The sequence below is a fragment of the Periophthalmus magnuspinnatus genome, chromosome 23 (assembly GCF_009829125.3).
Source record: "Periophthalmus magnuspinnatus isolate fPerMag1 chromosome 23, fPerMag1.2.pri, whole genome shotgun sequence".
In the NCBI taxonomy this organism is placed as follows: domain Eukaryota; kingdom Metazoa; phylum Chordata; class Actinopteri; order Gobiiformes; family Gobiidae; genus Periophthalmus; species Periophthalmus magnuspinnatus.
This window is the reverse complement of record NC_047148.1, coordinates 22048736-22067351: the sequence shown is the minus strand read 5'-3', so window position 1 is coordinate 22067351 and position 18616 is coordinate 22048736. Positions and strand designations below refer to the sequence as shown.

The 18616-nt window shown below is 42.2% G+C and overlaps 1 protein-coding gene across 1 annotated transcript in view; it reads right to left on the bottom strand.

Moving 5' to 3' along the window:
- Positions 1-1586: 1586 nt before the first annotated feature.
- The window catches only part of LOC117391777 (astrotactin-2-like), a 305935-nt gene continuing 288905 nt past the window's right edge, over positions 1587-18616 (bottom strand). Inside the window, exons 21-23 of the mRNA XM_055231621.1 lie at positions 7928-8028; positions 6925-7108; positions 1587-1884 (exon numbers count right to left, since the gene is read on the bottom strand). Of these exons, the coding sequence (XP_055087596.1) occupies positions 1587-1884; positions 6925-7108; positions 7928-8028 (583 nt within the window). The remainder of the gene's footprint in view (positions 1885-6924; positions 7109-7927; positions 8029-18616) is intronic.

Below are 18616 nucleotides of genomic sequence, written 5' to 3'. Positions count from 1 at the left end.
TACCGTACCTTTAACGCGAGACACGGCGTCGCTGACCGCCTTCCACGTCCCCCCGAGACCCGCAGGACCGCAGCCAAAACAAAAACTATGACTTAACTGTTAAATTTTGTTTTATTAACGCGCAAAATCGGCACCGACTTCCAAATGCCAAGGTGCTGAGGACACGCAGAGGTTACACCGTATGGTCATCCGAATGTTTATATGGTGTTGAAATACAATTCGCGTCATAAAAATCGTGAGCCTGGAGCAGTGGTCGGGCGGGCTTCCTGTTCCCCAGACTGCAAACACACACCGACCCGCTCCAAACGCAGGTAACGCACAACCCGCCCGCCCCGCTTCAAACGCCCGGCACCCCCTTTATGATCCACCCAGGGAAACTGAAGCAGAAAACGGCCACTAGCTTCTGAAAATATTTGCAGAAAGTGTTAAAGCAAGAGAAGAGGAAACTATTTTACCTGAGTAATTTTTATGGGAGAATTTATATCTCTCATAAAAAATAATGAATCAAATGTGAACATCTGTTGTAATAAAAATGTAGACAATGTTTTTTTTATGTCCAAGAAAGAAAACAGTTTTTATACACTTTTAATATTTCACATTCGTCATAAAAGACAATCAAAGCCACATATAATAATACAGATATTTTTCTTTACAGTCCAAATCATTTATGGAAATATTTAAAGGCATTATTAATTCTTCTTTGAAATGATATCCATGGCTTAAACGTTATGAAAGACAAAGAGTGTTTGGAAAGACCAAGATTAGCTTTTTTCCTGGGGACAAAAAATATCCCGTTTCAAAGCATTTCCTTTGAGTGCGGAGCTTTATGGGGTGAACATCCATTAATAATCACGTATCCAAAGTGCTGGATTACATGGACAAAGTGCAATCTGATTTATATCATCACATTGACACATGTCATTTCATATCAAACACGTTTCTTGATGCAACAGACTTTAAACAAATGTAGTCGTCGTTCATTAGAATGAAATAAATCAAATAAATAAATAAATATAGTCTCAGACAGTGAGTGAAGTCTCACGTTTGTCCAAAGTCCACACACCGAGCGTCCAGTGTCGTCCATCTGCATTAAGTTTGTTCAAATCTAAAATGTGGTTGATGTAAAAGACCAGAGAACAGCGTGAGCACGAAAATGAAACGATCTGTTTGCATAAATGTAACAGGCTGATCTCATCAAACCTGCTGCTTTTGACACTTCAGGATTATAAAGACTTCAGTGTGATGGATTTCAAAGGCCTGCGACCCCCTATATTTGATTCTTAAATAAAATGAAAGGCAAATAAGTTATGCTAAACATTTCCTTTTTTAAATCTTCCCCATTAAGCTTTAAAGCACCAAAATCACTACCATATACATTCAAAGTACTGAAGCCAGCCCTCGCGGCTGTATGATAATTTACACTGCAGTCTCTTATTGATATGTGCTATCACCGGCATTCTGCATTTACCAAACGTGCCACTCAAAATCAGTTCTGTGGCTTTGAACGATGCCCAGTGACTGTGAGGTGTTTGGGCTTTCCTCTGGTGTTTGAACGCACCAGCGACAGGAAAGGTGCTCGTTGAGTCTCACCGCAGTTTGGTGCTGCTGTATGTGTTCCTCTGCACAGAGATGAGCTTCTCCATGCAGGACAGGCGGCTGTCGTGTAGAGAGGTGTGGCGGGAGCCGGCGGCCTGCCCCCTGTCCTGCCCCCTGTCCTGCCCCCTGTCCTGCCCCCGGTCCTGCCCCCGGTCCTGCCCCCTGTCCTCCGTGTGACAGAACACATAGGCCACAGTGTCAGTGCGGCTCTGGATGTGCGAGCTGCACAGGAGCGAGCGGCAGTAGTGACTGATGTGCTCCACCCGCCTCAGGATCAGACTGGCCTTCCTGCGGACACAGAGGCACGATCAGAGAAGTCCACCAATCACAGTCCAGTATTCAAAGTGTAAGCCGCACATGAGACGAGAACGTTTAAGGAGAGAACGTTTAAAGGGACGAGGAGACGCCAGTGAACGTCACACCTGTGGGTCTGTGTATCTGTGTGAGCTCGTGTGTGTTTATGGATCGTCAGGGCAAAACGCTCAGTAAATGTGGTGCTTCTGGAAGAGCAGGGACACTGTTCAAAACCAGAGAGGACACACAGCCCCTAAGATCAGCTCCAACTGATTTAATAGTGAGTCTGGGCTTTGCTTCATCTGACAAAAGTATAAAACTAAGAACATGAGCGTGCAGAAAACTATTTAAATGAACATATTTTTAGCTGGATCAATAAAAGTATGTAAAACCCACAAAAAAGTTTTAAAAATCCATACTTCAAAACCTTCAAACAAGAAGCAAATATAGATCTGAAGATTTTTTTGGGAGCAGATTGAAGTTGTGTGAATGGGGCAGTAAAGTGACCACGAAGTAAAAATAACTGCACAAACAGAGGTCTGTCCATGACCTTAAACGCCACATACATTCAACAGCGCCTCCAAACACGTGCCGCCGCCATTTTAACCTCTCCGACACTGCGATGGGACGATTACAGATGGAATAACGCGATCGTACGTTGGCTCCTGCAGCAATAATTCAAAAAAAACGGCAGCGGAGACGTAAAACAGTTTGAAAAAATGCGGAAGATGCAGTGCGAAACCCGTTTTCCCTCGTGCCGTTTCGATTAAATATTACATTTTTAATATACGACACGGCGACTAGACGTTGGCATAAAATTATCAGTAATTACTTAACCCCCGTGCTATGACTAGAAATCAAAATGGTGCAAATGAGGCACAAACTGAGAGGTGCTTTACGCGGAGGTTTGGACCAGACGTAGCTCAGTACAGCGGCTCGAACGCCTCCCCGTGCCCTCGCCTGAACTCTGCGATAAGACGGGTTTCGGGTGAACGGGAAAGCGCCTATAGTACGGTGCGAAATGGGCCAGCGAACTCTAAAAGCGGACCACCTAATTAGCATAAACACCAGTTCAAATATGGCTCCACACCCACCTGATTGCACGCTACTGTTTGCAGCTGTAAAAGGTACGAAACAACAAACTCAAGCTGGCACAATGTTTAAAGAGAAAATGGAAAGGGAATACTTTGTAAATATCATCAGACCACATTTAACCACAACAAGGAATAAACATTACGGAGCGAGTGGAAACGGGTTTTTTTACCGTCTCATTTTAACATCAACAAAACATCTCAAACAAGTTCATAAGAGGCAACGAGCTGCCGCTAAAAGTGAAAAATACGGGGATGTTTTAGCACTAGCTCACTGAAATATTCATTATAATGTTGTTTAATGCATTTTTTTGAACACAGATGCATCAGTTTTAAGGATTTTAATGAAGTTTTATTTTGGTAAAGCTCAAAATCACAGCAGCGTCGCCTCTTAAAGCCGAATGTGAGGCTGATTTAACCAACAGAAAGTTAGAAAATCAGCACTGGAACAGACGTTGGTCAATAACAAACAGATTAATCAACAAAACAAGCAAATGGAGAAGTGCTCCAGAGCGCCCCCTGTGCTTAAACTCTCCTTCTCTGCAAAGAAAACGCAAAAAAATCCAGTGGGAAAAAGAGAAACCTCAAGGAGAACTTTTAATTTACTGAGCGTTTACAAAGAATACAGCGATTAACAGTTTTTTTTCCAGTTTGTTTACCTGAAATCGCACTTTGTTCTTACTATAACGGGACGACTTTCTAACTGTCCCCGTCTTGAATGTGCCGTCAGCGTGTTGTCAAAAGCAGCACATGTGGAATGCTCTGGTAATGATTGTGTAAAACACCGGAGGCGGTCGTCTGAAGTGAGCACAACTACAAAAATGTTGTCTTGAGGCTGTAAGGCTCTTGTTTATGACACAATGAAGCCATATGTCAGGTCAGGTCAGTCTCCACGAGGAGGCTCCTGCACACATACGTACGCCAATGCCACCCGTAGAATAACACGACGCTCTAAACGGCCGCTCGTCGGGCTCAGGGCGTTTAAATGAGGAAAACACACTCCCAGCGAAGGGGCACAATTCCATTTGTTTTGAGAAGCAGTGTCTGCAGAGCATCAACATCTGTCTTTAGTTAGGCAGGAGCTACAGACATCCTCCGCTCTCATTTGCAGCAAACGGGAGAAACACTTTTCTAATTTCCTTTACATTCTTATGTCTGAAACGGCACAGAAAAATAACACGCGCGGTTATGTCCACCAAAGATTTCATTGGCTGATTGTGGTAAATAAGCACAATCATTAATTCACAAGCAAGTACGTGTTTTTTTATAGTTTTTTTTGGTTCTTTTGATGCACACTTTATAAATTTAAACACTTTTACGACACTTAAAACAGACTCTACGATCAGAACAAAGCAACACACGGCATCTGCGTCTATTGAAACTCAAAAAACCAATGTGTGGAAATAATAAAATGTAATATAATAGTGGCATTTACTTGAAGATAAACCAGTCCATGTAGGGCATTAGCAGAACAATAGTGTGGTGTAAAAGTCTTGGGCTTGTAAGAATTGCGGAGGACGTTTTGGGGGCTCCAGGGATCCGCTGGAGCTGGCAGGACTGCTGAGTGTGCTTACGTTTCACTTGGCCATTCTGTTACCTTTTAAAAGGCACCACCAATAGAGCTGCCTTGTAAATTACCCCAATGAGGCTCAACCCTGCCAACTTGAGGCAGTAAATAACCCGTGTTCGCTCATCCAAAAGCCCCCCCTCCCCTCCTCTTCCTCCGTCCTCCTCCTCCTCCGTCTACCCCCCTCCCGCACCCACAGCTGCCCACACACAAACAGCACAAACACACCAGCACCGACCACCCCAGTCCTGTGTGTTTGTCCCACACCAGCCAATCTGCGCCTCCCACTGCCCTTTACCAATCAGAGGCAAGCTAATCTCGCACAAACTTATTCCACTATTATTGTCTTACTCCGCTGTTCCGAGCGGCGGGGGGGCGGACGGACCGAGATATCGCCACGATCACGAGGAAGAGAGGTGTCTTAACTTTGAAACCTTTTGAAACGTGTAAAAGGTAAAAAGTTCAGCTGGAGATTATTTCTTATTAAAGAGATTTGTGCAGGTTTACGCACAAAAACGTAAACGCACAGTCAAAAAAGTGCACACAAATAACTAAATTGATGGTTTACAGACATAATCTCAGCTCGTAATGGCACCAAAAAGTGTTTAATTGATGCATTCTGCGAAACTTTAAGCCGGATTTCTGCAAACTGTTCAAAAATAACTTGATTTTTTTTGTTGTCAGGTGAACGGAGAGAAGGGAATAACGATGCATGAATGATAAAACGTCAAACTCATTTTCACCGAGGGCCACGTCAATAAAATGGCTGCTCTCAAAGGGCCAGATATAATTTAAGACAGTGTAAATAAATATAATATAAACCAAATATAACTTAAAATAAATGCAACTACTTTTTAATCTTGTTAATTAATCCTTTTTGTGTACTTATTCAGCTTACAAATATTGCATGGATATGAAAAAACGAGTAACTGTGTCTCTCCTTATAAACTGATATTTTAAGACAGTCAAACGTTTTAATTGACCTTGTCGCGGGCCACGTAAAATGACGTGGCGGGCCGCGTTTGGCCCACGGGCCTTGAGTTTGACACATGTGAACTACACTATGACGATGATGTGAAAGTGTTTTTTAGGACGAAAACAGGGGCTGTATAAAATCTCACACTGCGCCGTAACTGGCCCCAGCGTGCCCTTTGGTCAGTCCCGCTGTAGTCCCTGTCCATCCAAAGAGTTTTAAAGTGTTTAAGGTATTTTTATACTTCCTTTTCGCCCGCTTTTATCTCAGGCCTGTGCACAAAGAGGAATCCTTATTAACAGGGTCAGGATCTATTAACGTGGAACAGGCAGAGACAGACTGAGAAGTGCTGTTAGTATTAGCAGACTATCAAATTTACTGTTTGGTTTGGCGCTGGATCGCTGTTTTGGCGTTCTCCATGGTAATGAGCCCCCAGAAGTTAGCGTAGACTATGACCTTGTGCCACCAGAAATGATTACATTGACCAAAACTGGCACTTTAGCTCGACTTGCATAACAAAAGAAACCTCGGCGTGGTTGTTAGCAAACCTAGACCACAGTCAAACAAGACACTGGCAATAAATAGCAACAAAGCAATCACAATAATTGGTGAATAGAACATTAAGATCTGGAAACTCATCAGCGTCTCTGCCATGTCACTTGGCAGAGTGGACCCCGGGATTATTTAAAAACCACAATGGGTAAATGTATTTGTGTTTTTGGCCGGTGCATGTGAGACTTTGCATGGTTAAAGTGCAACCGAAATGTGCTCGCCGATGCTCTAAAGATCCAAAAACCAACACGGGAAAGCGCTCTGTCCTCTAAGAAGGGCTGAACGTGGTGTTATTCAAACTTTAATCATGAGAAATACGTGAATGTTGAAAGATTTCCATTGTCACACGTGCTTATTTACCTTATTCGGCCACGCCCACTTGTGCCGTAACCTGTTTTTGGGAACGTTTTCCAGCTAAAAACATGTTTATTTTGTGTGAAATGTTCAGTTCTGCTTCTCTGGAGGCTTTAAACCGGCTCTGTGGTCCACATAGAACCTATTCGCTGTAAAAATCGTCAGTTCGTGCAAAAGTAAAACAACTCGAACGGCAACAGCAGCGCCCACGGAAACATCCAGAATAAGGTGAATATCGTCAGTTTCTTACCAGTCGCTCCAGTCTTACAATAATCTGCACTAATCTTACCATCAGAGGAAAAAAAAGCTGTGGAAAGAGAGATTTTTCTGATATTTGCACTTGCTCTTCATCAAAGTGGGTGAGTCAGTAGCTGAGATAAACAGTTTAGAAAGAAAAAAAAACAGTAAGTTGAAGAAATAATGAAACCAAAAGTGATTCCACAGCAGCGACTTTCACCGTCTGGTCTTCTGTTTCAGGGAAAAGTATCAGTTCTCACCTGGGCCCCAGCTCGTCCTCGCTGCGCCAAACGAAGTCTCCAAACTTCTCGTAGTGGGAGTTGTAGTGGTGCTGCACCCGGTACAGCAGAGGAGGAGACACCTCCATCAGGGTGTTGTAGGCCATCTGCTGCTCCTTCCCGCTGGTGTAGCCGTTGTACAAGTTATAGACTTTATCTGCGATCTCTGACGGACACAGACACAAACGTCAGAACAAATCTCCATTATCTGTAGTGAAAAACCAGGTGTGTTCATGTGTTTGAGACAGAGGTCGGTCTGTGCTGCTCCATCCAACGTTTAAAGCTGCAAAACTCAAACATTCCAGGCAAAAAAATATCTGTTGGTGGATGAAGGTGAGCAGAGGGCAAAATGTTACATAGTGCACCTTTAAATCTAAATTCAATGTATAAAATCTTTTTTCTGGACACATTTTCTGGTCTGTTAGAACAAGAACCAGATCACCCACTGTCTAAATCAGACATAGGAAAACTACGGCCCAGGGGTCACACATGGCCCTTTGGGCTGAATGTATGTATGTATGTATGTATATATATATATATATATATATATATTTGTATATATATATATCCCGGCACGGTCCCAAATTTTAGAACCCATTGTGGCCTGTGTGTCAAAAAGTTTGCCCTCTGATCTAAAATACAACAAAATACTGCATTAAATCCTTATTTCTAAACCTGTAAACCCGTTCAGATGAGGAGTATAATGATCCTTACAGTGATTAATCCAAACAGGACAAAACACAGAAGCATCAGGTTAAACTCATCAACCCCAAGATTATTTAAAAAACACAATGGATAAATGTTTAAGTGAAAGTTGGTTAAAGTTCATCAGAAATGTGCTCAAAATGTCTCGGGTTGAATATAGTGTTATTCAAACTTTGATCATAAGAAATATTTGAATTAAAGTTTTCTGTCCTGTTTGTTTATTCAGTGAGCATTTTAGATAGAACAAAACTAAAAAAGAAGAGTATAGTTTTGAAAATACCTTCAGCTCTCCTGTCGTCGACCATCGGACAGGACGTGCTCACGGACACAAAACTGGCCTCAGACTGACTCCCTCGACTGTCCACGGCATGAAGCGTGAACCTGTAAGAACGAATATAAACACTTTAATAATGTCGTTTTTACATCATTGAGAAAAACGTAATAACTCTCCCACAAAATACTTTCAACGTGGTGAAAAAACACGACGAGAACTTAAAAAATCCCCTAAATTCTCAGTTGATTGACGCGATCGCTTCCATCGCATCAGGTACGACGAGGCTGCGTTAAAGGGTAATGTGTCCGTCTGTTTCCTGTACAACGCCAGACCCCGGTGACTCAGACTATATTTGATTTCCTACATTACAATGACATCACAGAACGGCGGGAACGCGGCGGAGGAGACGGCGAATTAATTCAAACTGAGAGGGAAGGACCAGGTACGAGGGGCATCGGGCTCAGGTCCAGAAACCTCAGAGCGGAAGTCCAGTCCGTTTAAAAATGTCAAATGTCGTCGGAGGTGCTGCGTCCGACTTCGGGAGAACGACAGGAGACGCGGCGAACGGTTGAGGGCAGCGTTCTTTAAGCGTCTTTTAGTAAAACGCCGCCGTGGAGTTTAGAATAGAAAGAACAATGCCCTTTTGATGTCCTTTTGAAAATGCCAACCCGGGTTATTCCTCTGGATATGAAAGAAAATGCAAGAAGGAAGGGCGACGTTATGGAGCTCAGCGGTCCCGCCCACTTTGAAACACGCCGTTTTCCCGTTTGTTTAAATAATACAACTTTGAAGACACAATGGAGGCTAAACGGCGACGTAACTATGCGCTAACGAATGTCCATAATGCAGTAATTTTCGATTAAAAACACATTTTCAAATAGACCTTTTTTAGTTCCCACGTAGTTGATTCGCCTCGTGTAAACTTCGACACTTTTAACGTCATTATCTATTTATTTATTTATTTATTTGGAAAGACAGGGATCTACGAGATAAAATGATTCGGAAATTTACTCCCAGAATGTCGTAGAAAGTTACCGCGGAGGTAAACCGGACTCAAACGCAACACAATTCGACGGTTTTGAACTTCGTCGGGCGCATTTCACGGACACTTACGTCACTTTCGGCGCGACAAAGCCCGTCCCGTTTCGCGCACCTGACGAATGCGGACGAAAACGTGCCCTGTGTTTTCAGCGTTTCCGTAGAGATCGGCCGTGAACGAAGCGAGCGTCCGAGCAGACTTCACGCGCTGCTACGTCCCGTCATGCTCCGCGCGTCACTTCTACACGAGAAACAAGGTGCATTTTCTTAAGTTATGTAATACTCCCTACAATTGTGAAAAAAAAATAAAAAATCACCTTGAACGTTGTATTTGTTTGTTGATATTCAAAGGGAAAGATTAATTCCCGACTTTATTCAATCTGAACAGAAACGCCTCGACTCTTCTTCTACGAAATAATAAAGAATTTAAAATAAAACTCAAATGATTTCAGTGTCTATTTTACACGCAGTTGTCACGGTTGTTAGGCGACGAAACATAAGCGACGAAACGTAAGCGACGAAACGTAAGCGCACAGACGGAGCTTCGATGCAGGAGTACCCTTCGTCGGCCGGGTACTTTGAACGGTACTTCAAAGTGCGCAACCGTCAAATTGAGAAACGACCAAAGAGTTAAGTCAAACGGGGGCGTGTTTGTTTTGTTTTTTTTGCCGAGAAGGAGGGTTCTGGGACAGTTCTCCATTTGCTTGTTTTCTGTTGATTCATTTGCTCGTCTGTTTCTCTTTTATTGTTGATTTTCTAACTTTCTGTTGGTTAAATCAATTCTCGTGTTCACACTTAAGAGGCGACTCCTGCTGCTGCTGCTGCTGTGATTTTGGGGCTTTACAAAAATAAATTGAACTGAACTGAACATCTTAGTAGATCCAACAGAGAGAGTCATTCTTAATATGACAAATCAGGCAATGAACAACTGCGGAGTGAATAAATTATTTAATATCAACTGAAATCTCTTCAACTTTGGGGAATCAATACGGAAACAGGCGAGAAAAACAGGTCCCTCAAACACGCAGAATCGCAGAAACGCAAACGACAAAGTGTTTCTAATGCAGAACTTGAGCGTCTTTCTTTCTTGACTGATCAACAATCTAACAAAGACTGACTGGACAGAGGGAGTACATACAGACTCCCCGATTAGGAAATGGATGGCAGCTCCAGGGAAAAGCGGGAAGGTGTCAAAAGAAGGACGAGAACAGGCTGAGAAACGGAGCTGGACTGAGGATCCACATGAACACGGGTCCAGCTCGTGACCTTTTGGAGAGACGTTTAGATCTAAGGTGACGTGTTGACGTGAAAAGAAGAGAAATATGGGTTAAAAGGACAAATTTACATATTTATAGAAGTAGGATTTGCTGGTTTGTCTGGCCTCATGATGGTTGATCTGGTGCCGTTTGGATGTTCTGTGGACGACTCGTGCAGGAGCGATGACGACTCGAGGGGACGTTTTGACATGCAGCACACCAGCGTAAAACCAAAATATCCAAAATGGCAGCTTCATTGTATTGATTTTTGATGGTGCACTGCTGATTTTGAAGGATGAGACCAAAGGAACTGAGTCTTAACCCAAAGAGACGTGAGTTCTGGCTGCTCGGGCTCTCGTTAATTACTCACTCACTGCTGCAGACAAACTAACACATTATTGCTCAACTTTTTCAACTTTCCTGCCCCTTGTTTTTTTCTCTGGATTCAAGTAAATTAAGTGCTGGGAAATGTTTGTTCCCAGATATGAAAAACTGAGCTTTCAGCAGCATTTCCGCAGTTAACCCCAAAAAAACAACAACATGACAAGAAACCGACCACAGGAACTCCATGAGTAAAAAGTATGTACAAATCAGCTGACATTCCTATTACAATACTCATCAACAAATGTCAACATTTGTGTTTGTTTTGAGTTCAACCGGCCTTTTTTGCTCCAAAAAACAGTTGCTTATTTCAGGTTCTTGCAGAATGCAGCTGGGGTTGTGTTTGTAACCCGAGCTTAGTGAACATTGCTCACATAGTTGTTCCTGTGTTATTGTGCGTCGCTGTGGTATTCCCCCAGCCTCATAAAAGAGACACAAGCTTGGACCCTGTACCCAGAAAAACAGAGCGGCCCTGCTACACACACACACACACACACACACACACTCGATTATAGGCCCACATACAAAGAGCTGGGCCGGTGATCGGGACAATTTCTAAAGGTCGGAAAGAAGTTTATTGGCGTTTTGGGAAGTGGCTTCAGCAGCACCAGGTGTCTATGGCCCCGTGTCTTTCCCTTTAAATGTTCTCAGATTTTTATAAGACGTTCTGTCACTTGTTTTTGTTCAGCGTTGTTCCATTGTTAACGGCACAGAGAGGTCACATAAACACGGTACGAGAAGAATCTAAGAATATTTGGAGTATATAAATCTGGATATCTACGGATAAGGCCAGGGTTAAAGGTCTTTGTTTCATTTTGTTCACATGTTACACTGAAAACTGGTTAGAAAATGCAAACGTTTTGGACTTAAATTGGGTTTAAAATCAGGCATCAACTTTCCTGAGTCTGGTCCTGCGCCCTCTGCTGCGTTTTAATCCCTGTTAAACATCCTCGTCCAATCAGATTTGTTTTTTTCCAGCGACTCTTTTCTAAAAATCTAACATCTCTCACGTCAGAGTTTAAACCTTAACTCGCTGATTCTGCAGAAATTCACAGTATTTTATTAGCCCCGTGTTAGATTTTTCCTTATTTTTTTCAATACGAGTGAACGAAAAAAAGCACAAATAAAATAAAAGAGTTTTGCCTGTAGCATTTCCCTTAATAAAATAGCTTCCAGTGTGAGGCTTTAGTCTGAAACATCCCCATTTGGTGGAAATGGTGGCTGCTGATACAGCACTTTACATAATACCATCGTCTTTACCATCTCTTTCACCACCTCGGGATTAGCGTTTGCGTAACATACTGCAAAATGACTTCACACACTATTTATTTTGCTAAACATTTTGCCAAGAGGAGGTGTATTAAACCTCTAATTCCTATTCCATCTCTGTCTGGAAATGCTGGTATTTTGTGTACTCAGCAAAACTCCCAAATGGCCAAATGACAGATTAATGCTTATTTAAATTGACAATGTTACCATTAAAGTAACTATTGTCCTGTAATTTAATGAGACAGGAGAGAAGCGGTCCAACAGCAGACGGCAGGTTGAAAGACTGCAGACCGCGATGTGGAGCGAGACAAAGTGCGACGGGATCGATTAGGGGCAGTATTTTTGGCGCACGGCGGCACAGCGTTTAGGGACTGGTTTCCGTGACATCAGCATCCGCGCACACATCAGTTAAGTGAATTTGAGCGATCCGTCAGAGCCACATACGCTCATCTCTGGCAGCGCGGGGCAACAGGGCTCCGGCTTAAAGATTCACATGACATCGAAATCCGGAGATCAGACTGGTGTCCAACGGGCGCATCAGAGCACCCACTCACAGGCGATGACTTCACTCCCCGGCAACAGAAACGGGAGCAACACAAAAGCAGACAAATAAACAGAAACACAAAAATATGACACGGGGGATTCACTAAATGGACACAAATGCACTAATATGGCAGGAGAGAGGGTGTATTTAAAGACGTATGATGCTTTTTTCAGGTGTTTACCGGATTTTCTGGACTATAAATCGCACTTTTTTTCATAGTTTGGACACGGGTGAGACTTATGCTCTATTTATATGTGAAATATATGTGGTTTTTGTTCATTATTATGTATTTTTTGGTTGTTGCGATGTATACTCCAGTGAGACTTATACTCAGATGTGATTTATGTGTCAAATATATGTCTTTTTCTCATTATTTTGCTTTTTTTTGGCTGGCGTGACTTATACTCATATGCGATTTATATGTGAAATATGTTTTTTTCTTCATTATTATGCATTTTTTGGCTGGCGTGACTAATACTCATATGTGATTTATACATCAAATATGTTTTTTTCTCATTATTATGATTTTTTTGCCTTGTGCGACTTATACTTCGGTGCAACTTATATGTGAAATATGTTTTTTTCTTCATCATTATGCATTTTTTGGCTGATGCGACTTATACTCAGATGCGATTTATATGGGAAATATGTGTTTTTTTCTCATTATTTTGCATTTTTTGGCTGGTCCGACTTATACTCAGACACAATTTATAAGTAAAATTAGTTTTTTTCTTCGTCATTGCGCATTTTTTGGCTGGCGCGACTTATACTCCAATGCGATTTATACTCCAGAAAATACGGTAATAATCTATAATATGAGCAGATTATAATTTTACAATTTCCTCTGCAATATTCATCAAAAATGTGTTCATAATAACAGCAACGGGGCTGTCGTCTTCCTGTTCAAAACTGCAGAACTGACTGTTGGTGTTTCTTGGTGGTATTTCCTCAACACGCAGAGTCTTAATTTAGTGGATGGAGATAGGGGGTAGGTGAAAACAGACATTTTCTGAACACTCTAGTGTCAAATGCAGGGAAATACAGGATTAAAATACAACTAATGATGATAAAACACCATTACGACAAGGTGAAAAGCTCATTTAAGTAGTTTTTTTCTTAATACGTCTCATTTAAAGCTGATTTGAGAGGGGACAGGGGGGAAAGACAAACGCTGCAGAGACGGTTGTCCATGTGGGATATAACTTGTGACTATACGAGTCCAAAGATACTGAAATCCAGAGATCACCAGTCCCATCCCTGCAGTGACTTCATCCAGCAGATGCACAGCACAGCGCAGTCACGATAAGCAAAAAAGCACATTTTGTTGTTAATTTATGTAGCAGATATTTCCAGCGAGGCTATTTCAGGACAGTCCACAATGTTTTAGCAATCTAGCAGAAGTTGATTGACATATGATATCAAGTACTTGGTAATAATCAGGCAATGGAAATATCTGGAAAAATGAATGTCGAATAATCCAATTGAGCAAACCTCCCTCGCCTTCCATTAAGTCGGCACTAAAATGGACCACGCACTGTCTATACATCAGAGAGTCACACAAGGACACGGTCTCCCTGTGACTTTGCTCTGGGAATACGACGGGGCACGAGCGGGTTAAACGACCGGAGACAGGTCAGCGCGGAGCCGGAGCATCGACCGGAGACGTTTGAAGGTTGAAGACGCTGAAAGAGCTTACGTACGGCGGAAGGAACCGATAAGAGACGCACATTTTGGCAGCTGCGGCGGATTTTAAAGGGTTAAACGAAGGCACTGCCAAAAATAGACGCAAGTAATTAAACAAGTAATCAGGACAAAGCGTGAAGCCTGTGTCTGAAACAGTTTAGGGATGAGTCACGGGCCTGGTGCTGGGATGTAAACATGACAGGACGACCGGCAAAGTTTCAAAAAATCACTATTTGAACGGTTAAATGCTGCACGTAATTGATTTTTTTAATTGGTTTGGACTGGAGGAAACAAACTGCATTGGACACAGTGATATTTTATTGTATTTTTCTGCTAATGTCAATGATAAACTGTTAGTCTAATGAAGTAATCATGATGTAAATTTGTATTTTTAATGCGTGTTCACCTGCCCAGGGACTGCACGTGTAGCTAAATCTGGTACAAATCATCTTTTCTTTTGTAAGATTCATGAATTTGTGCACGGTCCCTGACAAATAAAGAATAAATAAAGAAAGAAATGATAAACGGTCATTTTTGTATAGTGCTTTTTTACCTTTAAGTCACTCTCGAAGCGCTTTACGTCAACAAACCACACACACATTCGTACAAAAGTGTGCACAGACACTGACGGCGAGAGAAGTAAGTGTTTTGCTCAAGAACATGACGAGAGCGTTCATCTGTGGGAGCGGCAACTTGTGGGGCAGTGGATCTGAACGAGCAACCAATGGTGTTTTATTTTCTTTTATGCCGTTAGCGGGATTCGAACTGACAACCTTTGGATTAGTGAACAAAAACGCGAAGAAGAAGAAGAAGAAGAAGAAGAAGAAGAAGAAGAAGAAGAAGAAGGGCTCATTTTTAGTCCTTTGCGTGAAAACCTGAGGAGGGTTTTGTTATTAAATCAGGATTTTATGTTTATCCCAGTCAAAAGTACATGTCCGGTAGCACGTGTCCCTCGTTATATCACGGTTCAATTCGCGGATTGTGTTGTGTGACTCTGAAGTGCTGTATGTTTGCAATTTGTTTTCTCCCCGACAAAACCCACAATGTCGATGAAACGTTCTGCACCGACAAAGACGCCTACGAAGGTTTGAACTTTGAGAGAGTTTAAACGAGAGAGAAATATGAGAAAATGTTAACACCTGTGTGAGAAAAGTGTATAAAGTGTGTGGTGAGGGGTTTTACAGACAAAAAACATAGAGAATAATGTAAAAAATAATGATACTTGGCAGATTTCGTCTATTTTTAGAACGTAACCCCCGCGATAAACGAGAGAACACTTTACTTTACAGAGACGTGCGCTGACCTCAGGATTTCTGAAGGGGGCGTGACTGACGTGCGGATCAACCAATCAGACAAAAGCTTGGTCTGTTTGTCGTCAAAACAAACACTGGAGCAATTAAAAAAACAAACAAAACACACCGAGGACTGGAAACTAACGAGCAAAGCACTGAATAAATCCGTAAATCTGAGGTAGAAGAAGTTATAGATTCCGCTGCGAGTGTTAAACGGATACTTCAGAGCAGATGTCTTCCACATTTGAGAGAAAAAACGCGTTGTAAAAAGTAAAAGTAATCACATCCTTGAGCTACATGTGCGCGCAGAAATCAAAGCAAATAAATACAGCGTCTGATGCTTTACACCTGTGTCATCCTGAGTTATTTTGTCTAATTCTGCTGGGTTTTTTTATTGCATAACCGTGTAAAAAAAAAAAAGAAGCAGGCTGAGAAACGCTACGATTGTATTTTCACCAACTTAAACACTTGTAGATCACATCTCGCATTTTAGCATTCCCTTGCGTCTACACGGTAGCCTCGGTCTTTCGCTGACATGGGAACACTCGGCCTCAACCTTGTAATGATGGAGTGCTGGGTCGACACCAGTGGAGCGCTTATCTGGCTGCTGATTAAGAAAGGCAAAGTTGGCTGCAAACAGATGTGCCCTCAGACGTAATTTCGACGTAAATTCTGCCCTTATCAGGAAAAACAACATTGTACAGAATGCCTAACACAGATAACAGGGCTACAAAGTCAGAAATAAGGAGCTTGTACCCGCTCTTTCTTAGTGAATCAGACGGGGCGGGAGTTATCTGCCGTGGTGTGTAATTCCGTCTGAAACGCTACAAACCAGACACATTTATTGCATTGTTGTCATTTTTAGTTTAAAAAATTCCCGGATTAAACATCTGCTCGGTTTTTAAAGTCGTCTGACGTGAAGTGAGAGCACGAAATGTCACTGGAGCTGGTGGTTAATAAAGGAGTAAACACATGAGGTTCAGTAAGTTTGAGCTGAACATTTTGGAATTATTTCTTAAAATGTTTTAGGGAATCGATTTGGACTTTTTTAGACCGACAGATTTGACTATTTGGAGTAATGTGGGCTGTTTTTTTGACAGTACTGTGGATCCCTCGTTTATCGCGGGGGTCTCGTTCTAAAAAATAACCCACAATAGATGAAATCTGTAAAGTATCAGCTTTATTTTTTATGTTTTTGTCTGTAAAACCCCTCACCACACACTTTATACACTTTTCCCACACAGGCGTTAACATTTTCTCACATTTCTCTCTCGTTTAAACTCTCTCAAAGTTCAAACCTTCGTAGGCGTCTTTGTCGGTGCAGAACGTTTCATCGACATTGTGGGTTTTGTCGGGGGAGAAAACAAATCGCAAACGTACAGCACTTCAGAGTCACACTGTGATCCAACGTTTATGTAAATTTGTCTGAACACATTCTGTACTGGACAGGAGACACGGCACGGAGGAGACTGATGGACAATGGTCTACAGTCCAACAGCCAATCAGGACGCAGAACACAATGGTCTACAGTCCAACAGCCAATCAGGACGCACAACACAATGCACGTTCATACTCTGTGACAGTGAGGCCGTGAAAGCTGAACCGCTCGCTGAATTTACATAAACGTTGTATCGCAGTGTGACTCTGAAGTGCTGTACGTTTGCGATTCGTTTTCTCCCCGACAAAACCCACAATGTCGATGAAACGTTCTGCACCGACAAAGACGCCGACGAAGGTTTGAACTTTGAGAGAGTTTAAACGAGAGAAATGTGAGAAAATGTTAACGCCTGTGTGAGAAAAGTGTATAAAGTGTGTGGTGAGGGGTTTTACAGACAAAAACATAGAGAATAAAGCTGATACTTCGCGGATTTCACTTATTGCGGGGTTATTTTAGAACGTAAACCTCCGCGATAAAGGAGGGACCACTGTACATTTGAATACAGTTTGTGATCTTCTCCATTTAAACCTGCAACAGTCGGAGTTATTTCTGAGGATCACTGGACGGACTCTGGCACTTTTGGTCTTGTTTGATGCTCTAAACATAATTTTATAGCTTTTCACTGACAATAAACTCGTTGAATCTTGACCTACAGCGACGGACACGTATAGAAACATAGATGCAACTTCCTAAATACAAACAAAACAACGGCAGGAGCAGCTTCCACCGCGTCACCACGTGGAGACTTTCTGCGCTGCGGCTCATAACTGAAGCCAGCTGTTGTTCGGGGAGAAGGTAACAAAATTCACCCCCTGAAACAAAAGAACATTTTCAGTGGGAATTGTAGACACCCAGGGGAGGATGTGGTGGAACTGCCCAGTCATTGTTGTTTGGAAAAGGATGCAAACATGGCCACAACATAATGTTTAATGAACGCTCTTTATATGATAATGGGAAACATTGTACTCATAAAAGTGTGGTCGGAGACGAGGATAAAGTCGAGTCGGTTACAATGCCATTTCAGCCGAGGCCAATAGACAAACGGCTCGAGACAAACACGCAGAAACGATAACGCAGGTAGAACGCAGGGGTTTACGTGCGGGAGCTGCGTGCGAAGTTTTTTTTTTATAACTTCAGAGCTCCAAAACGCAAATACCTGGGTAAAAGGTAAGTGACTACGAGGAAAAAAAAAGGAAGTCCGACATTTGACGACCTTTTAGAGGGCACCAGAAATGAAAATATATCCATTTGTGCGACGGTTGTCTCGCATTTCCTCATATTTCAGCAACAAAACAACATCAACGCAGGAGAAATAAATAACGGCGTCGTCACCGCTTTGGAAGAAAAGCGGTCCCTCGTTTACGTTCCAAAAATAACCCGCAACAGGCGAAATCCGCGAAGTATCAGCTTTATTCTCTATGTTTTTGTCTGTAAAACCCCTCACCACACACTTTATACACTTTTCTCACACAGGCGTTAACATTTTCTCACATTTCTCTCTCGTTTAAACTCTCTCAAAGTTCAAACCTTCGTAGAACGTTTCATCGACGTTGTGGGTTTTGTCGGGGAGAAAAGAAATGGCAAATGTACAGCACTTCAGAGTCACACTGCGATCCAACGTTTATGTAAATTTGCTGTAAAAAAGCATGAAAAACTGCACTAAAACAGTCCGCGAAACAGTGACGCCGCGAAATGTGAACCGCGATATAGCGACAGAAAACTGTACCAACACTTTCCCTTCAAACGGAACGTGTTTTTTTGTCATTGTTACTGAAAAATCTTTCTTTTATTTCA